The sequence below is a fragment of the Parambassis ranga genome, chromosome 22 (genome assembly GCF_900634625.1).
Source record: "Parambassis ranga chromosome 22, fParRan2.1, whole genome shotgun sequence".
Taxonomy (NCBI): Eukaryota; Metazoa; Chordata; class Actinopteri; family Ambassidae; genus Parambassis; species Parambassis ranga.
This window is the reverse complement of record NC_041042.1, coordinates 10,827,667-10,851,729: the sequence shown is the minus strand read 5'-3', so window position 1 is coordinate 10,851,729 and position 24,063 is coordinate 10,827,667. Positions and strand designations below refer to the sequence as shown.

Below are 24,063 nucleotides of genomic sequence, written 5' to 3'. Positions count from 1 at the left end.
TCCAGGTTTAAATGACTGTGTAGGTAAATGACTTTATGTGCATTAAGTAGATCATTTTCCTGTGCATCAATACATTTTGCTGTATGCGGTGTACCTTGCTGAACGTCAATATCCAGGAGGGTCAATAAAGTACAGCCAGGATGGAGGCATCAATCTTATGCACAGAGTTGACAGAAATGTGCCGTTGTATATCTTCTACAATCTTCCACTCGGTGCGGCGCCATGGGGATTCAAAGCCACTTGATGTATTTCCTCTCTACACTGTATATTCATTGTTTGAATAGGCAGAGCTTTACTGCTCAAACACGGCCGACTGTTAGACTGTTAGACATCCACAGCTTCCTGCAGATCAGTCCAGCGTGTGACATACGGACAATTAGACTAAGGAAGCGCGCAACGAACTTTCAGATTTTCATTAAATTGCCATTACTGTTTAATATTATAGGATCATTTTTTGCCTTTCTTGTACACACACACACAGTCATACAGATGTAGGATCTAATCATGTATTTTGAACAGTAGAGACAGTCTGGGGTTTTTTGTGTTGGCTCTGTGGGAGAAGTAAATTAGGGTGAATGTAGATTTTGAGGAACTAATGTGGGACTGTTTATATTTCCATAATTCTTTTTATTGGCATTTCAAGGACAGATTTCAAACTACATTGACTTTTTTTTTTCTTAAATGAACGTCTGCAACAATCCTCTGTCAGCTGGTGAAGAGACAAGGTAGATTTCTTCATATCTTTCCTGATATGGGGACATTAAAATGCATAAGTTTTCTGCCTTGAATCTAAATAAAAATGTTAATGACACGCTGTGGGTATTAATAATGTAGAGGACAGGACAGATTTCCTTTTATTTGCTAAGTCTCAAGAAAAAGGTTCTAAATAGTGACAGGCGCAACTTGTTTTGATGCGTCAAGATTTATGACACAACATATCCTCTTGACATTTTTAAAAAATTAAAAACACGTCTAATTAAGACTTTAATTGCTGCCTGGTTCTGAAGTTCATTGAATAATAGAATATGACTGTGCATAATACTGTATTATATATGTGTCTTTGCACTTCCTACAGGGACTAATTAGGAGCTTGAAAAAAAAAAGACTCACTTATGATATAAGACTCAAGTCTGCCCTTTGGCCTGTTTCACAACTCTCCCAGGCTCCTTGTGTTCCTGCCGGCAGCTCGTATGCCACGGGGAGGTCAACATTAAACTATGGAGCCATCTGGAAATGATATCTATATATAATGATTTTGCACAGCCTTACTGAACAGTTAATACAGCATAAGGAGGAAATGCTTGAAGGAGTCTTAATAGCATGTGCCACATGTTTGCATTTTCACTCCAGGGTCATTAAATTACACCATTCATTCTGAAGAGCCTGACTCCAGTGATAGGAGGAAAATTGAATATTGTTCAGGCAATAAAAAAAGGAACAGAATTTCAGTTTTACAATATAAAGTCTGATTGTTTAGTGTCCTTTCCAATTACCTGACTAGGTCTGGGGAAAATGAAAAGTTAAAGAGAATACATGTTCATGCTTCAACAGGACTGATTTGGTTAAAATATGATTGACTTCCTAAATACAAAAAGAAAAAAAGACGTCGACTTTCACACTCCACTGGGGTATAATTATGCTTCTGCAGCTCCTGCCAAGAGAAGCCCTCAGGCATGTGACCACGGGGGGTTGGAAATTTTTATATGACAAGCATGTCACTTATATTTCACGCCTTTAGAAAGGGACAAGTGGAGTTTTGATTGTCTGATAATCACATTGCATCGCAATCTTTTTTTAATCCCATTTGCACTGATCTGAGTTTTTTGGGTTGTCCTTGCTGGCCCGCAAAGGTTATGTTGAGCAGCGAGTCGATATTCTTTACTGTCAGTGCAATCCTGTAAGACCGCACGCGAATAATAATTCCATCATTGTCAATATTTAAAGTCAATACTGCATGATGCGTTTGTGTTGATGGAGGAAGCCGTCATGCTTACGTCTCAGGAGGGTTGGCGATAATACACAACGCACTCACTGTTCGTGTAACATCCTGCTGATATACTTAATTAGTTGCTTGCATCAGCATATGCATAGTAACTTTGTTTTCTAAGTGAAGATTCACACTGAGATATACAGGTTTGCTGCGATATTTTCAAGCATCAATCCTCGGGGCTCAAACTTGGAGCCCATGAAGTGTCAAAACTTGTAGTTCACGTCGCAACTGTTGGGGGCTGGCTCCAGAAGCGAGTCATTTCCCATAGATTCCCATGTTAAAATGGCCAACTTCCCAGCAGAAATGTTTACAGCCTGGTACAAAAAACCATTCTGGTCTCAAACGATACGTTACCCTCTAGTGTCAATTGTAGGGGGGGGGGGGGGGGGGGGGGGGGGGGGTTGCGCTCCCTCTTTTTGAGTCCCGGAGCCTCCCACCCGGCCTCAAAACGGCTCTTCAGAAACAAACGGGTGACGTCACGGAAGCTCTGTCCATAGTTTTTACTGTCAATGGATGTTTCTCATTCACGGACGTGTCTGCCCAGGATGTCTAACTGTGGCCAGGCTAACTGCGCCAGGTGGCAAAGCTAAAGCCTGCTAGTTATTATTCAATTCCCTTTAGTGTTCTGAAAAAAAAAACCAAATAAATATTGATAATGATTACGGAAGCATAAGGAGCTGAAGTTTTTCCATCTGTTATTTTCACATTATTAGAATAAATGAAAGAATATGAGGAAACGATTAGGGAAAAGACTGCCTACGGGTGCCAATGCAGTAAATTTCACACAAAACAACACTATTTGATAGCTGCCATAATTGGATATTTCTTAATATTCTGAGTTGCATACAAAGCTACACTCATTGGCAGCTCAGTTTTAAGTATCTTTGCAAACCATTCTCTTTTTTTTTGGACCTTATGCTAGACTGAGTAAAATTGCTGTTTGGAGTGTAGACTGCTTTGTATAAAACAGCTTGGGAATACAAAAAAAGACTATAGCCAACAGCCATTCAGAGCACCGGCCTCTTTGTTCATAATGTACAATTGCCTTTGTTACAATGGACTGCAGCTTTGTACAGTTATTTTCTGTTTGAATAAATTTACCTTCACCTTATCCTCAAATGTCAGCTGATGTGATACATGTGAAAACCTGCGTTTACTTAATACACCACAGCCTATGAACTGCTGTCATTCTAATAAATGGTCTTAAACAGGCAGCAAGCTCCAGCTGAACAGCTGTCCTATACGACTTCAACAAGAGATGAAGGACACTTCAGTCTCAGCCTCCTAATGATGAAAACAGGAGGGGATAACATTTGCCATCTTATGATGATCAGGATGCACAACCACACACATGTTTTTTTTTAGTACCAATCAACTAGACGACAATCACTAAAGATGGCTGAAATATCATTTAGTCACTACACCATTCAGTGCCAGCTCCCAAGTGCCAGCTCCTATTAGAGAATGATTTGACTTGTGCTTGAAATATTGAGAGGACAGACCATTAAATTACCAAAACAAATGCCAAAATCACTAATTCCTGCTCTTCAAGAATCTAAGCGTAGCCTGGTAATGCATTAGCTGGCACCCTGAATCTCTGTAGCCCTTTGCAAAGTCAGAGAATCAGGTCTAAAAAGTTATATTTTCTCAAGCTAAACAAATACACTGCTTGAACTAAGTCGGGGATGGAGTGTCTCCCAGCATGCAGAGGCTGTAAAACTCCCTGCCTGTCCATCACAGCACTAATATACCCTGACATACAATTCAAACACATGTACTGTAGGCAGAGAGCTGCTTGTGTTTGGACAGGAGAAACCAGTCTACTGTATCTGCTGTGACTGCTGAAAGACCTACAACCCAAAGCTGACGTATTCCTGCTGCAGCCTCCAGACGTCTTTATACTATTCATTGTTTAGATTATTGGAGGGTTCCTTTAGGTAATAAAATAAGGAGCGAAAACAGAATTCTGTTGAAAACTGCAACATTTTCAAGTTTTGGTGCCAAAAACACCCTAAAACTTCCCACCAGGTGATCATAGATGCATGGTGGAGTGGGAGAGTACTTACTGTATAATTTTAGCTTTCAGTCAGTGGTAAATGGAGAGCAGGAAATGTGTGAAAACTGAACACACACTAAACAGAATTAAGCTGCAGATTTGTGTGTGTGTGTCCCTTAAGGCTCGGGCATCCAGTTTTAAAAGCAAATGCTTTGTGATCACAAAGTGCCCGCAACACACTGGGGGCTCTGGGGGGAAATTAAAGGTGCTATATGTCCAGCGGAGGCGATAACAGGCCAAATGTAGAGGGGGGAGCGATATGTGCAAGACTCACTGAAAACTTTACATTAAAAGAAAAGATTGACAGGCATAACGGGGTAACCATGGAAACATGAATACATAAATGTGTCATCCTCCGCCTTCGTGATCTGATTGTGTTCGGTTAAATGAACATAAGATGTGTCACACATGTTGAATTTGTGAAAAGTGAAACAGAATATAAGTTAAGTTCAAAGCATCAGCAAAGCACAGTGAATAAATGTCTAAACATACTATTAAAGCCATAATCTAAATGAAAAACTATTAATCTACTACTATACAACCAGAAGCCAAATGCATCAATCTGACTCTTATTGGTCACAGACATATAGATAAATATGTCAATCAATATATCGCATAATAATGTTTGGCACTAATGTCAGGCAGTAAAGAGTTTGAATCACCAGAGTGTGCCTGCATAGCACAGCTGCCATAACCCATCCAACCTCAGCAGAGAAACATTCAACCCAAACCATTTCATGGGTTGGAGCGTTACACCAGACTCCACTCACACGTTCACACATTTCATCTGCACATGCTCTTTTTTGTTAAATTAATCATCTGGACAATAAAACAATGCACACAGGAGAAGTGACAGGGAGTGACAGGTGAACTCGTCCTGCATCTAAAGGTAAATAAGTTACACATTGTCGCTTCATTTTGTTTCTAACTGGTCTCATCGCAGACATGACGCGCTCCTGCCTAATGGACGCTGTCGCCTTATTCTGACCAGTGAAATGCAATTTATCAAAGTTGTGAGTTTCTTCGAGTAAAAGCGCAGATTTACGCAGAGTGTACGCCGAATGGTGCAGGTGTTAGTTCCCGTGTGGAAAAGAGTCACATCTCCAGGTCTGCTGCGTGTTTTAAAGTGTTTTCCACGCGTGAAGACAAAGAGTCTGATCTGTAAAGGGAGCCTGGAGTTCACAATCTAACTGCGTGTGCCGCTGCCTCACGACAGCAACACTCAAACTGTTCTGTGGTTTGAGTTTGGTCATATAATACAGATACATAATGAGCAGGTTTACTTGCCGAAGTTGGCACAGGGAGGCTGGCGGGTCGCTCGATCAGCTCAGGGTGCTGTTTCCCGGTCACATTCATTTCCCATACAGCCGCTTTCTGTGTCCGCTGACTTCTTCCACGAGAGTTTCTCAAGTCATTTATCCAGCGATTGTCTGGTAAGTGTTATTCACCGGCGTCCCGTTTAACGGCGGAGGCAGATGGAGACAGCATGCCTGGACGCTCTGTGAGGCTTTTTATAGGCTGTCCGCGTCCTGATGTTTCAGCTGCTGCAGGCAAAGGAGAGGAAGAGGAGAGGAAGAGGAGCTGCTGATTCCTCCGCGGCTCAGCCCAAACTGCCAGCGCGCACACACGGACCCCTCTGCTGCTGCTTCCTCCTCTGCTGCTGCTTCCTCTGCTGCTCATCAGTCTGCATGCCTCCCCACCTGCTGCCTCCTATTAACCATTCCTGCGTCAAACCCATGCACATTAACCATTCATCCACGTTGCAGTTTAATCCTGATTTAATTTAATTAGAAGCAGCAGAAAATGTGTCATAAAAAAAAAGATGAGTCCATTAACTGTGTTGTGGTTCAGGTGAAGTCTGTCCGCCTCCCTGAGCAGGTTAAATCTTAATGGGCACTGGCACAAATTAATTTCTGTGGACATGTGGGAAGCCTCACAGGCAATGCTGGAGGGCCAGAAAGGCCTTGCTCATTTTTCCAAGCAGGAGTGATGGGTCAGAGATTTATTTATTTTTATTTATTTATTTTTTTAAGGAGTATTATCACTGACTCCTCCTGGCTGTCCCGAGGCAGCTGATACCGTCTGACTCCTCCAACCTTCAGCCTCATGTTGGATTTATAGTGGTTAAAGCTTCATATAGTAACCACAGAGAACAGAGGGTATAAATAGACCTACAGAAGTGCACACTGTACCTGAGAGATGGGTTCATTTTCTGTGGTTACAGGCCTATAATCAGTGACAGACTTTTGCTTTTGTGTGTGTGTGTGTTTAATCATCAGGATTAGAGCTTCGTGTGTATCTGGGAGTGTAACAATGATGAGGTGCTACAGTGCAGTAAAGTACAGCATGGAGCTATCATCAGAGAGTATGAAAAGGTGTCATCAGGTTTGGAAGAGGTACGATTGTTAGGAAAGCTACTTCAGCTTCGCACTTCTATGGCAGCCATCCCACTCAGCACCCTGCAAAATCTGATGAGAGGGTGCTTCAGTCCTGTTATAGATTTTATTTAAAAAAAAAAAAAACAATAAAAAATGTAGTCCCCGACTTATTACAGTCCTTAGCCTTGTAGCATTCAATGTACAGCCTTGGGTTTTATTTAAACATTACTTGTAGCAGAGCGGAGCTGCAGAGGTGTTATGAAACTAGAATATTTGAAAGAATGCATAAATCTCTGTGTCAAAAACTCCTTATAAATCTCCAGATCCTTAAACAGTAACACATTCTGCACATTACAAATAGGACCATCAGAACAAAGAGTAGGAGCCGACCCAATGCTTGAACTTTATCGATGTGGAATCCTCTATAAGACTTTTTTTTGTCTCTATGGGAACAAGCCACTAAGACAGAGTGTACCACAGAGACCCCACAGAGCACCCTGGGACAGGCCTGTCCTACATGATGGAGAGACACAGTAGGAAAGGAACAGGTGAAGATAACACCAAGAATGGTGGCTGAATTCTGTCTGAATGTCCTTGTGTTGTAAGTCGACGCTTAAAGAGAATAAAGTTATTATTGAGATCCATAATAGGGCAGCTATGGCTCAGATGGTGGAGGTTGGAGATTCAATCCCCCCACCCTCAGCTGCATGCTGATGTGTCCTTGACACCGAACCTTAAGGTGCACCCAGTGTGTGCTTGTGTGTGTGTGTGTGTGAAAGGGTGAAGTCAGCATGAAGTGCCTTTAGTATGGCTTTTCCTGCAATGGCAGCTCTTAATGTTCCATTGTCATCATTTTCCAGAAACAACCCATCATCAGTTTATCAACAGACAGTCAGGATGTCACATTTGGTAGTGAGGTGGTGGGGTAGGGGTGGCATGAGGTGTAGGGTTATATTAGTATATTGATAGATTCTTACAGTCACTGTGTGCCCTGACTGCTGAACCAGCATGCACAAAAGCAGGACTTTCTCCGAATGGAGTGCAGCCATCTTTAATTATAATCTGTAGTTTCCCTGCTGAGAGGAGTCAAAATGATGTGAAGCCATGAAACAGACCTACAGCACGAGCGCTCAAGATGGAAGCCTTTTAATAACGCCACATTGCATCTGGTCTTGGTAAATCTGTAGCTCTATCTCTAAAATGTCACCCCATTTCAGTCATTGAAAATCCCCCCTATGATGACTGATTGTGTATTGTGATGTATAGTTCTAGCATCTGGTCTCCGGCCTCTCAGTGTGGAAATAGACTTCCATATGTCTGACCATCAATCAGTTATTTTTAAAGCTCTGTCCGACCCCCTCTCAGCAGCGAGCGCGCAGCACTGGATCCGTCTCGCATCTACATTTTCTCTGAAGCTTTGGGAAAGCTTGTGTCGATGCTTCAAAGTGGCTGCCTTTCTCTGATATTACATCTGAAACTTTCCAGGCTTATGGTTTACATAGCAGACGTGCTTTCTGGGCACATGCTGTTTAAAATGATACTCCACACACTGCAAAATGTTTTCACACCCAGCGTGCTGAAGTTCATGTCCCGATTGAAGAATCAGGCTGACTTTGTGCCACTCTGACCCTCTTTTGTCTCCTGTGACTGGCGACTAATGATGCACATGTTCCCTTAGTGTCACTGTAGAATCTGAAAGAGGTGAACTGAGAACATCTTCTGGATGTCACTGTTGAAGACTTTTTTTTTCCTCCAGAGAAAGCAGGCGAGGTCAAAGTGTGACTTTGACAAGTAAGGCATTTTTCTCAAACTTTTTTTTTTTTAATACCAAGAATATGGGGCTGTCCTGATCAAAGTGTCCAGTCTTATAATGTGGTGGAATGTAGGTACAACTTTGACTGCTTTTAATCCTTCTGTATTGTAGCTCATCCTTTATGTGGCTGAACTCTTTACGTCGGCTGTAAATTGCTTCCACGTCTATCTTTCTCGTGCTGCGCGGCCTCTTCTGTTCAAACTGGAAACTCATCAGACAGTAATCCTCTGCAGACAATAACAGGGGCAGGGTTCCTGAGAGTTCACTATAAGGTCCTGTCTGTACCTGTTAGGTTCAAACCCCAAACATTTGTATTACACAACCTGCACAAAAGAGACACAGAGAATTAGATATCTTTTACTTGCAAGGAGAGTGACCAGAGACCGTTCAAATTACAATCTCCCACACCACTCTGAACAGCTCTGGGTTCCCCAAGCCTTTTTATTAGTTAGGAACGCCCTAATACATTGTTTACTAAGGGAAAAGGGTTTCATGAAAGTTTGTCTCAGCACTTCTTATCTCAGTTTCGTTTTACAAAATCCTTGAACATCTTAACAAGCTCTGTGTGAGTGTGTGTGTGTGTCATCTCATAAATGATAATACACACAATAAGATAGTTAATTCATTATGCACACATAAAGAGTAAGATGTAAACTCATATAAACTCATAAAGAATAAAGTAAAAGTAGGATAACTTATGTACATTGATTCCAACATTTCCCTCCTGTTTATTCACTTTTACTGCTTTATGTTACATCCTTTAATGACCACTTCTGGTTAAGATTTTCGGTCACAAATTCATACATGCAGCATAAAATGGTACACTCAGAGGGATGGATCATCTCAGTCAGGTAGAAAGACAGCCATGTCTTCGTCATCGTCATCGTCATCCTCATCCTCCGGTGGATTTTCTACAACAAAAGGTAACAGAGCATACACTTCCCGCATCTCTGCTCTAACAGGTGCTATGGCGGTGGTTATCATTCTAGTGCACAATGCTCTAATGCAGGGAATGCAACAACATCCACATAAGGTGAGAATAGCGACAAATACAGCACCAATTGTTTATACTTGCCAAACATGTCTCCAAAACCGTTCCACAGCGATGTGTCCACTCCAGAATGGTCTTTCATCTTGCTGTTAAGGGATTTTAAGCCTTCCAGAGCCCTGGTAAGGCTGCCATCAGCTGCTGTGTTATTCGGAATGAACGTGCAGCACTGGTCCCCAAAGATGGAACAGACTCCACCTTTCTCTGCCAACAACATATCAACAGCAATACGATTTTGGAAAGCCATTAAAGAGGTAGCGGAAAGCTGCTCGTGAATAGCGGAGAAACCTTCTTCAGTTTTGTTTCCTAATTTCTGCACATTAAAGTGGATGTAGTTGATTCGGTCTACATTTTTGTTAATAGTGCACCACCAACATAAAACAGATTCAAAACCTGCAGAAACTTGGTTTACCAGTTTATACTCATCTGGGACGCCCCTGGGTACTCCGATGCTGTCTATGTATGTCGGAAATAGTCTTTTGGCTGTGAACGATGAACTGCAGTCTGAAAGGCGGAACTAGGAATAACAATGGTCTGGCTCACAGCTACAGAGTTGTAACACAAAACTACTTCTGGGTTGAAGTCAGGTTGCTGATATTTTTCTGAGCATGGGTGTACAGGAACAAAGTCGATCGCTCTCTTTTCCTTAGCTGATAGTGTCTCATATCTTTCCCATAGCAAGATTATAGTTATAGCAACGAGTCCAATTGCTCCTGCTACGGCTACCATCCTCTTATGTGCTGGGGTCAACACCATTTTTCAACATTCCTAAGACTCCTCCTAAATCACCTGCCCAGAGTGGTGGACAATCTTCACCGGGTTTGAGACGACAGCAACCTATGGTTACGGCCCCCTTTGTAGTCGGCCTTTGCTCTGGAGGTGCCTGTTTTGAGAAGTCACTAATCTACACCAAATACCACAGCACTAACACTACAATACAGAGGATGACAGCAACTGCATACGCTATAAACATAAAAGTTATTTTACTCATGTTTAATTATTTTCTTACAATGAGACAAATGAACCCAAGTACTCCTTTCTGCAACCTTCACTGCTGTGCCAGTTGTTAAAAGTACCTGATACGGGCCTTCCCACTTAGGTGAATGCCAATGTTTCTTCTTTATACTTTTTATCAGGACCCAGTCTCCTGGCTCTACTAGCTGGTCATCCTGTGGGAACACGGAGGATGTATCATCGTTATCGGTCTGATTAAACACCTGTTTCCGTTGCTCCAGCATTTTTCTCATGTAGTCAGCTAAATTACTTTCATCATCAGTTTCCCACACATTTTGAAAGAAAGGCAATCTGTAAGGTCTGCCAAACAGAATTTCATAAGGTGTTAGTCCATTTGTACTTGTAATGTTTATGTACAACTTTACTAAATCTAAGCATTTAGTCCATGGTCTGTTTGTCTCTTCCATACATTTTTTAAGTCTATTTTTTATTGTTCCATTCATTCTCTCTACCAAACCTGCGCTCTGTGGATGATAAGCACAATGGTGTTTTAGATCTATACAAAACATTTTGCCTATGTTAGAGATTAGTTGATTTACAAAATGAGAACCGTTGTCACTGTAGATTTTTTCTGGAATCCCATAGCGAGGAATAATGTCTTTACACAAAGCTTTCGCTACCGTTAGTGCGTCTGGGTTTTTGGTAGGAAATAGTTCAATCCATTTTGAAAAAGAATCAATTATGACTAAACAGTATTTTTTACCTTCACTTTTGTTTAGTTCTATGAAATCCATGTGTATGTGCTGGAACGGATAATTAGGTTTTGGAAACTGTCCTCTTCTTGGTCTCAAATTGCCTTGAGCATTATGTTTTGCACATATCAAACATGCTCTGCAAAAATTTTTTGAATAGGAATTGAATCCATATGTTGTGTACTTTCTGGCTACCAAGCTCAACATCCCCCCTGTGGAGACATGTGTTTGCCCATGGCTCCATATAGCGGCCCATTTATATAGATTTTTTGGTAGGATTGGTTTATTTTCTGGTCATGTGTATATTCCCTCTTTTAGTTGTGCCCCCTTTCGTTTCCACTGTTCCAGCTCTTGGTTGGGTGATTGTTGTTGCATGTCACGTAGTATGTCATGGTTTAAGTTAGTGTCTGACATACTGAAAACATGGATTTCACCCTGCGCGGCTTGTTTTGCTGTTTTGTCTGCAAATGCATTTCCTCTAGAAACAGGGTCAGTCCCGTTTGTGTGTGCTGCACATTTGCATATGGCTAATTGTTTCGGCAAATTTATAGCCTGTAGCAGTTCTGAAAGAAGTTTTGCATGCGTTACTGGTTTTCCCGTAGATGTTATCATGCCTCTATTTTTCCAATGTTGCGCAAATGTATGAGTTGTTGCATATGCGTATTGGCTGTCAGTGTAAATTGTTGCTATTTTGTCTTTCATTAATTTACAAGCTTCAGTGAGAGCTACTAATTCTGCTGCTTGTGCAGAAAAATGTTGAGGGAGTGCCTCTGCTCTCAAAACCTTATCTTGTGTTACGACAGCATAGCCTGTCTTTGTTTTTCCTTTATCATCCTTTTTAGAAGAACCGTCAACAAACAGTGTGTGTCCCTGCTGTAAAGGAATATCCTTTAAGTCTGCTCTGCTCTTAGCTGTCTGTTCTGATAGAGATTCACAGTCATGAGGCTCCCCCTCCCCTTCCGTGGGCACGAGTGTAGCCGGGTTAAGCACTGTGCACCGTTCTATTTTTAGATGTGGTTGTGAGAGTAAAATGGACATGCAGGATAAATGTCTGGCCGGGGAGAGAAAAGTCATTTTGGTTTGCAATAATAAGGCAGACACAGCATGAGGGACTTTTAAAAGTAACGGATGAAAAAGTACAATGTCTGCACTTGAAATTACAGCTAATGACGCAGCGATCACTGCTCTCACGCAATGAGGCAATGCACATGCTACAGCATCCAACTTTGTCGAGTAGTAGGCAATTGGCCTGAGTTTATTTCCATGCATTTGTGTCAAAACTGAGGTCATGAAATATCCTTTACAATCTACCATTTGCACAAACTCCTTTTGGTAGTCTGGTAAGGCCAATGTGCAGCTGCTTACCATGGCCTGTTTTAAATTGCACAGAGCATTTTCAGCTTCAATTGTCCACTTAAGGCTGTCAGACATTTTCAATTCTTCCTTATACATCAAAGACTGCAATGGTGCAGTTAATTCTGCATAATTCGGCACCCAACTTCGGCAATAATTAGTCAAACCTAAAAATGACATCATCTGCTTTTTGTTAGTGGCTTGGGTGCTTGTAGAATTGCAGCTTTTCTCTCCTCCAGTATTGTTCTCCCCCCTGTACATAACTGGTGTCCTAAATATTTTACTTTTTCCTGACAGAACTGTAGTTTGCTTTGTTTACTTTATGGCCCTCTTGTGCCAAATGTTTTAACAATGCAATCGTGTCCGTTTTACAGCCTGCCTCTGTTTCTGACGCCACGAGAATGTCATCTACATAAGTAAGCAATTGACTCTTACTTGGAGGTTCAAAAGTGGAAAGACTAGAAGCAATTACTTGTGAATAGATAGTTGGACTTTCACAATAACCTTGAGGCAACCTGGTGTATGTGTATCTTTTCCCTTTGAAAGTAAATGCAAACCAGAATTGGCTATCTTTATGCACTGGTACCGAAAAGAATGCATTGCTTATGTCTATCACAGTAAAATATTTAGCTTTTGGATTCAGTGAATTTAATAGTGTATGTGGGTCTGCTACGCATGGAGACCTCTGAATTACTGCATTATTCACTGCTATCAAATCCTGAACCATCCTCCACCCTGTAGATGGAGGCGCCTTTTTCACTGGAAAAATAGGCGTGTTCACTGGGGAGTCTGCGCATTCTATCAATACACCTGCTTTCTTTAAATCCTCAATTACCGGTTCTATTCCTTCCATTGCATCAGGCTTTAAAGGATACTGTTTTATTCTAGGACGATGTTCTGTTTTGGGTCTGATTATTACCGGTTGTGCTCGTTTCACTAGTCCTACATCCGTGGGTCCTTGTGACCATAGTTCAGAGGGAACTTGTTTCAATAAATTCTCCTGCTCATCAGTGAAGAAAATGTATCACTTTTCAGTTTCAGCCAAATGTACTCCTGCTTGGACAGTCACAGTCCAGAATAATGCTTTTCTGGTCAGTTCAGTTGAATCACTATACCAGGTGTTTACACCTGTTGCTGTCCAATCACACGCTTTCTCTCCTCTATTCACTAGCTGTCCGAGATCTCTCCATCTAGCATGTGTGTGTTTACATAGAGAGATGTGCATGTGGTTCCAGTGTTGTCTGTACAAAGTTTTAACTTGATCTGGTACAGTGACTGCAGCTGCAGCATTTGCTATACCATCAGAATACAAGTATGTCACTGTCACTTTAGCAGGTGTGACTTTATCCAAACGTTCTTTATACTTAGGATCAACGTGGTCAGTGTACCACATGGTGATATGCAAATCATTTGGTGACATTTGATCCTGAACCTGCCTCACCGCTCCTTTCCCTTCATTCATAAGAGAATCTCCCATAGAAATGGGTGGCCCGTTAGGGACGTCAAGTGTATAGTAGTAATTAGGTTTCCCTGTCCCTTGCACTACATATACTTCATCTGGTTTCTGTCTGATCATTTTTAATCCTTCAGGTGTTGGTACAATGGCTAGGCCTAGAGAAACTAAGGCATCTCTTCCAAGCAAATTTACTGGACATTCTGGCAGCCACAAAACTGATAGCTGACATGATTTTCCTTTCGGGTCTCTAAGCCATATAGGTTCTGTTTCTTGAACCATTTTAATAGCACCTTGTGCTGATTGTACAGTAGAATAATTAGGGCCCAATGAAAGGTGCGGTAGCTTTTCTCTAATTGTGGTCCTGCACGCTCCAGTGTCACAAAGAAATTTAACTGGAGTGCCTTGTACCATTATAGTGATCTCTGGCCTTATTTTCTCCTCAAAAAACAAATCCTCTAGATTTAACACTTCCTCTCCTTCATCAACCTCTTCCTCAGGTTCTCCTAACTGTGTATGTTCTAGTCATGCTGTCCCGTGACTGTGGGGGGAGGGATTGCTTCTGCAATCTCTCGCTATGTGGCCTTCCTTTCCGCATGACCAGCACGCTCTGGGGTTATCAGTTGAGCGTGATCCAAAACCTCCTCTGCCTCTGGCCCTACCGCGTCCGCGACCTCGACCTCTGGCTTGTTGATAAAACACAGCTGGCTCTTCTTCTTCCTGATAGAAGACCAACTCCTTTTTTCCTTTTTTGCTGCTAATGACTTTCTCCGCATGCAGGGCATGATTTACATACTCTGCGAGTGTTCCCCCGCTCATGCCTATATAATGACGACTTACCCACCCACTAATCTCTGGTAGTGAGCCTGAGTGTAAAGCGTTTTTTAGCTGTTGTTTATAAGCTCCATCATCAGCGTCATCCATCACTAGACCACTGTGCGCTCTAAAAATTTTCTCCATCCTTACTCTGTACTCCTCAAACGGCTCCTCTGGCTTTTGTTTACACCTTCCAATTTCAGTGTAATTTGCTCTCCTTCTATATCTGTTTCTGATCCGGTCTAAAAGCGGATTCACATTTCTATTTAATTCCCCACTCTCAGGAGGATGAATCTGGTTTTGTGCATCAGTAGGGGAATAATTTCCTTTTACATAAAACCAGTCAGGACCTGTTAAGGTCATCCAAATTTGCTGAACTTCTGCTCCATTTAAATGATATGATTGTCGCAGATTTTCCATTTGTGTGATGCATTCCTCAACATCCTCCTTAGGGTGTGGAATCCCCTCAACTGCTTTTTTAACATCACTTTGAGTCCAAGTTCTGAATACTCTAATCACCTCTCTCTCACCCTCCTGGCCTGCGCGTGGATTAGGTAATTCTATTAGAGGGAAAACATCTGTGTCTTCTCTCTCTTGTGAGAAATCAGGTATTTTTGGTTTCGGAGAAAACATATTTTGTATTCCGGTTGTTAAGCCTTTTGACCAGTCTCCTACACGGCCTTTTGAACGGGTCAGCATTGTGTGTGGAGTTTCAAATACAGGAGGTGCGTAGCTGGGCTGTGAAATTTCATTTACAAGAGGTGTGTATTTGGGCGGCCCCCCTGGTGGCCCCTCTGCTATGTGTGTGTCTGGAGCGGAGACCTCAGCCTGTTGTTGCAACAGCTGTCTAGCCTCTGCATATGGCCCACTAAATTCATCATCCTCCTTCCTGTGAAACATCAATGTCTGTTTCTCTCCTACACTGTCACTGCCTGCTGCCCCTTTTTTCTTTTTCTCATCCCTCTCCCGTCTCGCCTTCTTCTCACCCTCCTCACGCTGTCCTGCTATTTTGATCCAGACCTGCGTGTGTTCATAACCTTCTTTTTTCAATTTATTTTTATCATCTTTACATTTGATCCTAATTTTGAGTTGTAGGTCTTTTACATCAGTAGTTGATAGTTTACCATTAAAACTATACTTTTTTATCCAACGACCTAACGGTTCTATCGCGGCCTCATCTGCCTTTTGAACTATTTTCCAATCTTTACAAGTTAACTCATCAATTAACTTTTGTCGGGTTTTGCTTTGCCCCTTCCCCATTTTGATCTAGATGTTGGATCCAGTGGGTCTTAATACCTGCTGTATTCTATCACTGGATTTCTTTCAACAAGATGGCAATCAACAACCTTTTGTGGTAAAACTCACTTCAACCTTTTCAGGTGGAGTTTTCTTGCCTACATGCATCCACAAAGGCTCACCATTTGAGTCTTGTTGTTTTACATGAAATATAATTACCTAGTGGTAATTATGTTTCCATTCACACATTCACTTTCACACCTTTTTGTTCGAACGTGCACTTCACTTTTTACTTTTAATTTTAACACAGTTGCCAAACAGGTTCCGCTGACCTACGTAGAATTTAACTAGTCGTTTTAAACTAGGGGAGTCTACCCTCCTGCGGACTTTTTTACTTGACCTGATAGAGTCTAGAATTGTCAGGGTTTTATTCACTTTTTCAACACACAGAGGATCTCACTATCCTCTTGTCACTTCTTTAACACACAGAGGATCTCACTATCCTCTTGTACTTCTTATCTTTTACTGCGCGCGTCTTTCACACATTCCCCCTTTTTAAGGAAATCTATACTCACACTCGTCTGTGTCTCCTGGACTTTCCGTCAACCATCGGACCCCAGCCCACGAGGGAGGGACCAGTCCCGGAAAGGGTCTCAAGCAGTGGCCACTGTCTTTCTCTGGATCTCACCTCGTTCGCTGGGATCGTCAGGTATCTTGGAATCCGGCTCGAAGGACCAATTAAATGTTAGGTTCAAACCCCAAACATTTGTATTACACAACCTGTACAAAAGAGACACAGAGAGTTAGATATCTTTTTACTTGCAAGGAGAGTGACCAGAGACTGCTCAGTTACAATCTCCCACGCCACTCTGAAGCAGCTCTGGGTTCTCCAAGCCTTTTATTAGTTGGGAACGCCCTAATACATAGTTTACTAAGGGAAAAAGGGTTCATGTATCACAAAGTTTGTCTCAGCACTCCTTATCTTAGTTTCGTTTTACAATGTCCTTGAACATCTTTAACAAGCTCTGTGTGAGTGTGTGTGTGTGTCATCTCATAAATGATAATACACACAATAAGATAGTTAATTCATTATGCACACATAAAGAGTAAGATGTAAACTCATATAAACTCATAAAGAATAAAGTAAAAGTAGGATAACTTATGTACATTGATTCCAACAGTACCCCCCCACCACATGTATTCAGATTGTCTCACTCACTTTGGTTATCAAGTTTCTCTGCATACCTTTTCTATTCATTTATTCTTCAAAATGCTGATTTAACATGTCAGAAGTCACTTTCTAACAAGCAAGATTAGGGCTGAACTGAATCACTGAACAATCCTGCTATATAACATCCATTCTATTATCTACCCCCTGAACCAGACACACTGCACAGATGCACCTAAGGCCACTGTAGGGTTTCTGTGTAACCTTACATGCAGCAAGAGAACCTGGACAAGCCTACACAGGCACAGGGAGAACACACAATGTCTACACAGAGGGGTCCCCAGTCAATCAATGCTCATATTTTAGTGTCCATTATTATGTGATGGTGGACCTAATGATGGTGCTCAATAAAAACAGAATGCAAGGTGTCACCAGACAGTTCAATATGTGAAAAAATGTTTTTGGTGCCTGAGCTCTAAGCGAGCATTTAAGGGAACAGTGCGAGTAAAAGCTCCCCTTTAATGATTCAAATGAAAAACAAATAATAAAATGAGAGAGTGAATGTCTTTCACGCTGACGTGATGTCATCCGATCGTGTAAGCTTCATGTCTGAGTGAAGTATCATTTCCAAAGCTGCAATTTTAGCATGTAGGCAAAGAAGTGTAACTCCGTGCTCATGCTCTCTCCGGCAGCTTGCAGCTGACAGAAGGAATAACCCCTCTGCTTCACATTAGTTATTGATAGGTGTTTGCCAGCACAGATGGATTAAGTGGCGTCCCGCTGAGTTTTTTGCTAAAACGCAACCCTGAACTCATGTTGCTCTAAATTCAAAATGCTCCACTGGGAAGATTAATCATCCCCCTCCCCTTTTTCTAAACTGTTCAATCATCCATAACCTTTAAAAGTACAAATCCTTTGTCACAAACCTCCTTCACCGAGGCACCTCTGACTGGAGCTTCTGACAAATAATGAGCTAAACTTTGAGCTGATTCTTTTTTTATAAGGTAAGGATAAATACAATGAAAAAGAACAATAGTTTTAATTAGATACTTTATATTCCATATGTTTTTATGATCCTGTTTTGTGTAAATAAAAGTCTAACCTTTAGAAATGCATGAAAATAAATGGATATGAGGACTAAATACAATGTCACCTAAGCTAACAGGTAGTTTTTGTGTACTGCAGCACGTGTACTACACAAAATGGGCAATATTAACACATAGAGATGACCTTTAAATCTTCATCTCTAAAAAGGTCAAAGCTAAAGGTCAAAATGAACATATTTTTTTTCCTCCCCTGAAATTAGTGCTTCTCTCCAGGCGCACGGTGTGGGTGTGGGTTCATACTAAATTGTATATTAACCAGTGTTTTTATTGTTCATCAGTAAGAAATGTTGCTGCAAAGGGACAAAGTGATATTTTTTAGAAGCTGTGTGGCTCCATGAGGAGAATTGTCAGTAGACAAAGGTCTATTAGAAAGATGGGATCTGAGACATCTCAGTACTGAGCCAGATACCTACCTTAATGCTTAAGTGAGTCCATTAAAATTTGATGATCAGATCTGATATGCTCTGAAATGCACTAAGGTCTAAAAAGAATTAACAATCTCCTGGCTGCAGTGTGTGTGTGTGTGTGTGTGTCGTCAGAAATCTAAAGGGAAATTTGCCTAAATCTGTTTATTTTTTAAAAGGTCTTGTTGACCTGCTGTGTGTGTGCTTGTTGCCATTATGAGTTCTTTGAAGACGCACAGTGTTCCTCCATATTTAATAACGACTCCCGGAGGCATTAGTCAGAGCTGCTCCATTAAGAAAGACAATAAAAGTCGCCGAGCTAGCATCAGTGAACAAAAACACTGATGGTCCTAACTGATCATATCTGTTGTTTTGTTTTTTCATCACCATTTCAGAAATAAAGGTGTTGTTAGCCTGTTGGGCTTTTAATGCAAATAGCCCTAAGATGAAACACCTACCCTCCTTGTTTACATAAATCTGAATAATCACGGGTCACCTAACAAACCACGAGGTAGCAGGCAAAGTTCATGCTGTGCCTCGAGACTTGTTTAACACCAACAGTTTGGATTAATTCCACCCAAAAAACAAAAGCAAAGGAGCTCAGGGAGGTTGAACCTGCAGCTAATGTGCAAAGATGCTTTACTTCATTGTATTAATGTTTCACAACCTACACAAAATGTACAACATATCAGATTAGCTCGGCTGAAATCAGACAGCAGTGCATACAGTGTGTGTGTGTGTGTGTGTGTGTGTGTGTGGTGATGAAGCTGTGCTGACTGTGGGTTGTTTGGATGAACCCGCAGACTTTATCTCTCGCTGCCAGAGATAAGTCTGACAAGTGCCACAGGAGAGAGCGGTCAGTAGCGTGACATGCCTCCTGGTCGTGGAGGTGTGTAATTTCCTGAAAGAATTGACTGGTTTGAATCTGTTTCTGCCAATACTGAGCGTGTGTTTAGATTTGGAGTAGCAGAAGTCAGTCTGGTACAAAGTAGATTCTCAGCATGGCAGCGATGTGCTCTGAGCATCAGTGATAGGTCTGTCAATGCCTTATGAAGGATTTATGGAGGGCTGTACGCTACATGTTAGTCGCCTGCTTCTGGACAGACAGCGTTCAGTCGCATCCAGCCGGCAGACAGGTATGACCTTTAAGAAGAGGCAGCCCCGATCACTTTGCTCAATTAGTGTCATTTAAAATGGCAGTTCAATTAGTGTTAGATGATCTACGTTATTATTCAGTCTCAAATATTTTTGGTCATGGTTTCAGAGGGAAATTTGACTGCAGAAGAATGCAGCTATAGCTCTTGGTAATACTTATGTCTCGACGGATGTCCCTACTAATAAATCTCTGCAGGCAACTCTTTTCTTTGAGGATGACACAGAATGCACTGGTAAACCCACAATATATGTCTTGATTTCCATTGCAAAGGATATATGAACAGGTTAAAATAATGAAAGAAAATCATTTTCAGTAAGGATGTCTTTGGAATGTACCCAGAACCAGTTATGGTCATCTAGTCAAGTCAATGTGTCATGAGGCAGGCTGTGGGCATCAAGTGAACAGAGCGGCTGGTAATAAAAATAGGCATTCACCATTTTTACTGTGTATTTTACCTCATAAAACTTGCTGAGAGCAAATAAAAGTATTTCTGCTTTAATGTTATGATTCATGTTAATCAGACATTAATGGATGGATCTGTGTTAGCAGACAGAAGCTAACAAGTTTGCTAATTGAGCCAGTGCACCGGCTTCATGATTGAGACTCATTATAAAAACACAGCGTGCAGTGTGACACCTTCATCTCCATGCAGAGTCTGACCTCCCATCAGTCCAGCACAAGTAACTACAAACATTGTAGTAGAAAGTACAAATGATAGCTACACAATGTAATGGAGTCAAATATGCACCATTACTTTTACTTAATTACAAATACTTTCCACCACTGCAAAAGACAAATCAGTTCCCTTGTTCCCTTGTATGATCAGAAGCTCAGTATAAATAGGAGTTAGGTGGAGTCACACGATGCCAAGATGGCAACGGAGACAGTGATCCCCATAACATCTGTTCAGCACCACATAACAGAAGCTTAGTCCAAATAACTGAACCAAAAAATGGACGCTGCAGCATCTAAAACCGAAACAATAAGATGAAAGACACCAAAATATACAGAGTACAGCTTTAAGAATGATTACCAGTGAAGCAGCATATCTGTGAGCTCACTAAAAAAAGGCTGACTTCCAACTGCTCACTGATGACCTACAAAGAGACTGAAACTTGTACCTTGGCATTAGTACAGAAGTACCACATTCAAGCTAGCACACATAAAAGAGCTGCAGCAGCTACGACAGATGTTCATGGCGAGCAGGTTCAGACAACACGGCGGTCAGGGAGGTCACCACCAAGTGAGTGTGGACTCTAATCTATTCCGTATGGCAGCTCAGCCAGAGAATCGCACACTGAGCGCCTGAGAAACGGACACAGTCTATCATACTAACTACCAGCTCCTCCTTTCAACCCATAGAAGCCATATTGTTACGATGAATTATTAAATCGAGGTAAAGCTGATGAAGTGGAACAAGCAATTAGAAACTCAATCAAAAGTGGCTCAAATCTCAGCCGTCTCATTTGTATTAAGACAGTTTAGTCGGTGTACATCATAACAGCGCTCCGCAGCATTAAATTTAATGCACTTCAGTCTTTACTGTCCCACATGGGCACATTTGTACTGTAGGGCGAGGTTTTAGAGGACGGCTTTGAAGGGGTTTCAGATATCCTTAAAGGTATCATGTCTCTGCTCTTTGTATCCATCATTAGGCTAATGAGGGCTTTCCTAACAGAGTGGTGATGATGTGAGAAAAGATGTGAAGGATATTCTTCCCCTAGAAAGCATTTTTTTTTTCTTGAACAGCAGTAAAAGCTGAAATTGTTCAGCTTTTTAACATAATAGTTTTTTTAAGGAAACACATTCAGTGTGTCTGAGACTAGGCGGTGCAGTGAACGGGCAGATTGTCTTCAAAAATGGTCTTATGAATATGTTAATCAATTCCCTCCACTAATAATGTCTTGGCTCTAACATTATCAAATATATATTTCAAAGTTAAGTAGCCTATTACTGTCAAAGGAAGAGTAGTTTTAAAATCAATCACACAACTACAACTCACTCCTCTTCATTACCGATGGGACAGAAGGCTTCAGTGAGCTCACTCCATCGCCTGTGGTCCTTGGCAGCATGTTGTGCTTCTCTCAGTGACATGCTACCCTTTTGAAGCTCTTGTACCACAGTTCTACACCAGGTGTTTTTAGGTCTCCCGGGTCCATCCTAAGGTGACTCTTGGCATCCGGTCCATGCCTAACATGTCCAAGCCATCTTAAGCATCTTAGTGTGATGTCCTTGGTAATGCTTTGACTGGTCCAGGTGTCCATTTTGTTGGGTCAAAAGATTTTTTTGTCTGAGACATCTGTTATGAAGGACCTCAAGTCTCCTCAGGTCTGTACTGACCACGCACCAATACTCTGAACCATACAGAAGATCAGACTCGGCAAGATCAGACTCTTTGTTTTGAGGCTGTTTGGCATATTTGTTGAGGCCGTCAGTTTTTGATCGCATGTTGGAGTGGTTTGTTCAAAGGAAAGCAAGATCGTCTGCAAAGTCAAGGTCTCCCAGCCAAGATGACAGCGTCCATTGGATGTCTCTGGGTTTACCTTTATGCTGTTGTGTTGGTTGTGATCCAGTCTATTGGAAGTAGGAAGAGGATGGGAGAGATGATGCTACTGTACTGGGAACCAGACAACTACAAAGGGGCCAAAAACTTCACAAAACATTTAGAGAAATATGAACTACACAGGCACATGCCTCAAAAACACAAGATCATTTCTATTCTATTCAATAAAATACAAAGAGACACTGTGCCTAAGTATATATATAAAATGTTTTGAACTGCACTTACATCAATCCAATAGAAAATCTGTTGCCGTCATTTTCTGGTTGCATTTTGGCTCAGGATATCCAGCCTGAACTGGCCTCAGAGCTCAGACTGAGCACAGTGAGACTCAGGGCCAAGGAAGGACAGAGGCAGGCAATTTAAGCTGTTCAACATCTCCGGCCACTTCATGACTTTTTAATGTTTTCTATTCTGTTTCTGTTTTATAATTCAGTAGCACGGCAGTACACTATAGGGAGGCGATGTGTGTCGAGAGAGTTGAGATTGCCGGACAACTGGCTTTTGACTCCATCTGCTGGTCATTCACATGGCTTTCAAGTTCATATAGCAGTGAAAGAAATAAAAGAAATACACTGGAGCGATATGTAAATTAGAAATCACTTCAAAGGAGCGCGCGTGCAGCAGGCGGAATAAAAATCAAAAATAATGTCCAGCCCAGGCGAGCGAGAGCAAAGACTTGAGTGTGCTCTCACACTGAGCTGTCTGGGTTTCCTCAGGTGACACGGCTGTAATCTCACAGCAGACATCACAGAGGAAACCCAGCAGTTCTCTTCCCCTCCACTGTGCCACTGTGCCCCGCTTCGCCCGCCAACGCACCATCAAAAATGCAAAAACCATGGCACGGAACCAAAAGTGGAACATGGCTTATGGTGAGGGGGGGGGGGGGAGCACAGAGGAAGAGATTAGTGCTGGGGAGGGAGGGGGGTGTTACAGTCAGAGTAGTGTATGAACAAAACCCTGCAGTGAGGAAAGCAGGCTTCATACAGAAAGAGGATGGCGAGGTGTTTCTGACAAACATAGGAGGAAACGAAGTGATGAATTACTCAGTGAAACGTGTAAGCTTAAATATGCACTCATTAACTGACCCGAAAACCTAGAAGTGAAGCAAATTTTAACCACGGGACAGAAAAGCAGATTTGATCCAAACAATATGAAGCATGTTAATTTAATTTGTTTCAGTTCACCTGGATGTCAGCCAATTTCTGGGAAATATCCACAGGAAGGGAAATATATTTATTGATCTTAAACTGAGCAGTAAATGCAACAGTGGTTTTTAGATAACAAAAACAATGCCTAGAGACAATAAAGAGGAAAGTTCAGGATCTTAAAACAGAACTCAGAACTGTGGAACAATTAATGTATTACCAAACCAAAGATTTCTACCAATCTGTTGTAGACAGCAGGTTGAAAATATGCAAGATAATGCACCATGTCATTTACTTTCCAAAGATAATGTAAGGAGAGGTGAAGCCTTAATCCCAATTTATGATTTGTTAAGTGGAAATAAAATAGGCTGATGTAAACACTCACAGGTCTGACATCTTGCTTCGTTTTCCCCTGACCTATGACGGTGTGGCAGTGGAATTGTGGGTTGTTCACATGGTCTTTCAATTTAAACAAGACAAAAAACCATTATTCTTTATCAAGACATTATTTTCTATAAAAAACAGAAAAACAGAATTTTGGAAGACATACCTCCTGATAGGGGTGACCTAATAGTGAGTGTTTGGGGCATGAATAGCTTCAAAATCACTAGGACTGTGTAATTCCAAGACAAGATCTCTTTCTCGTTAAAGTACGACACCTGAACAATAACA

The 24,063-nt window shown here is 41.6% G+C and overlaps 1 protein-coding gene across 1 annotated transcript in view; it reads right to left on the bottom strand.

Moving 5' to 3' along the window:
- sntg2 (syntrophin, gamma 2) overlaps positions 1-5,666 on the bottom strand; it is a 53,960-nt gene extending 48,294 nt beyond the window's left edge. Inside the window, exon 1 of the mRNA XM_028394930.1 lies at positions 5,334-5,666. Within this exon, the coding sequence (XP_028250731.1) occupies positions 5,334-5,402 (69 nt within the window). The 5' untranslated portion in view covers positions 5,403-5,666. The remainder of the gene's footprint in view (positions 1-5,333) is intronic.
- Positions 5,667-24,063: the final 18,397 nt, after the last annotated feature.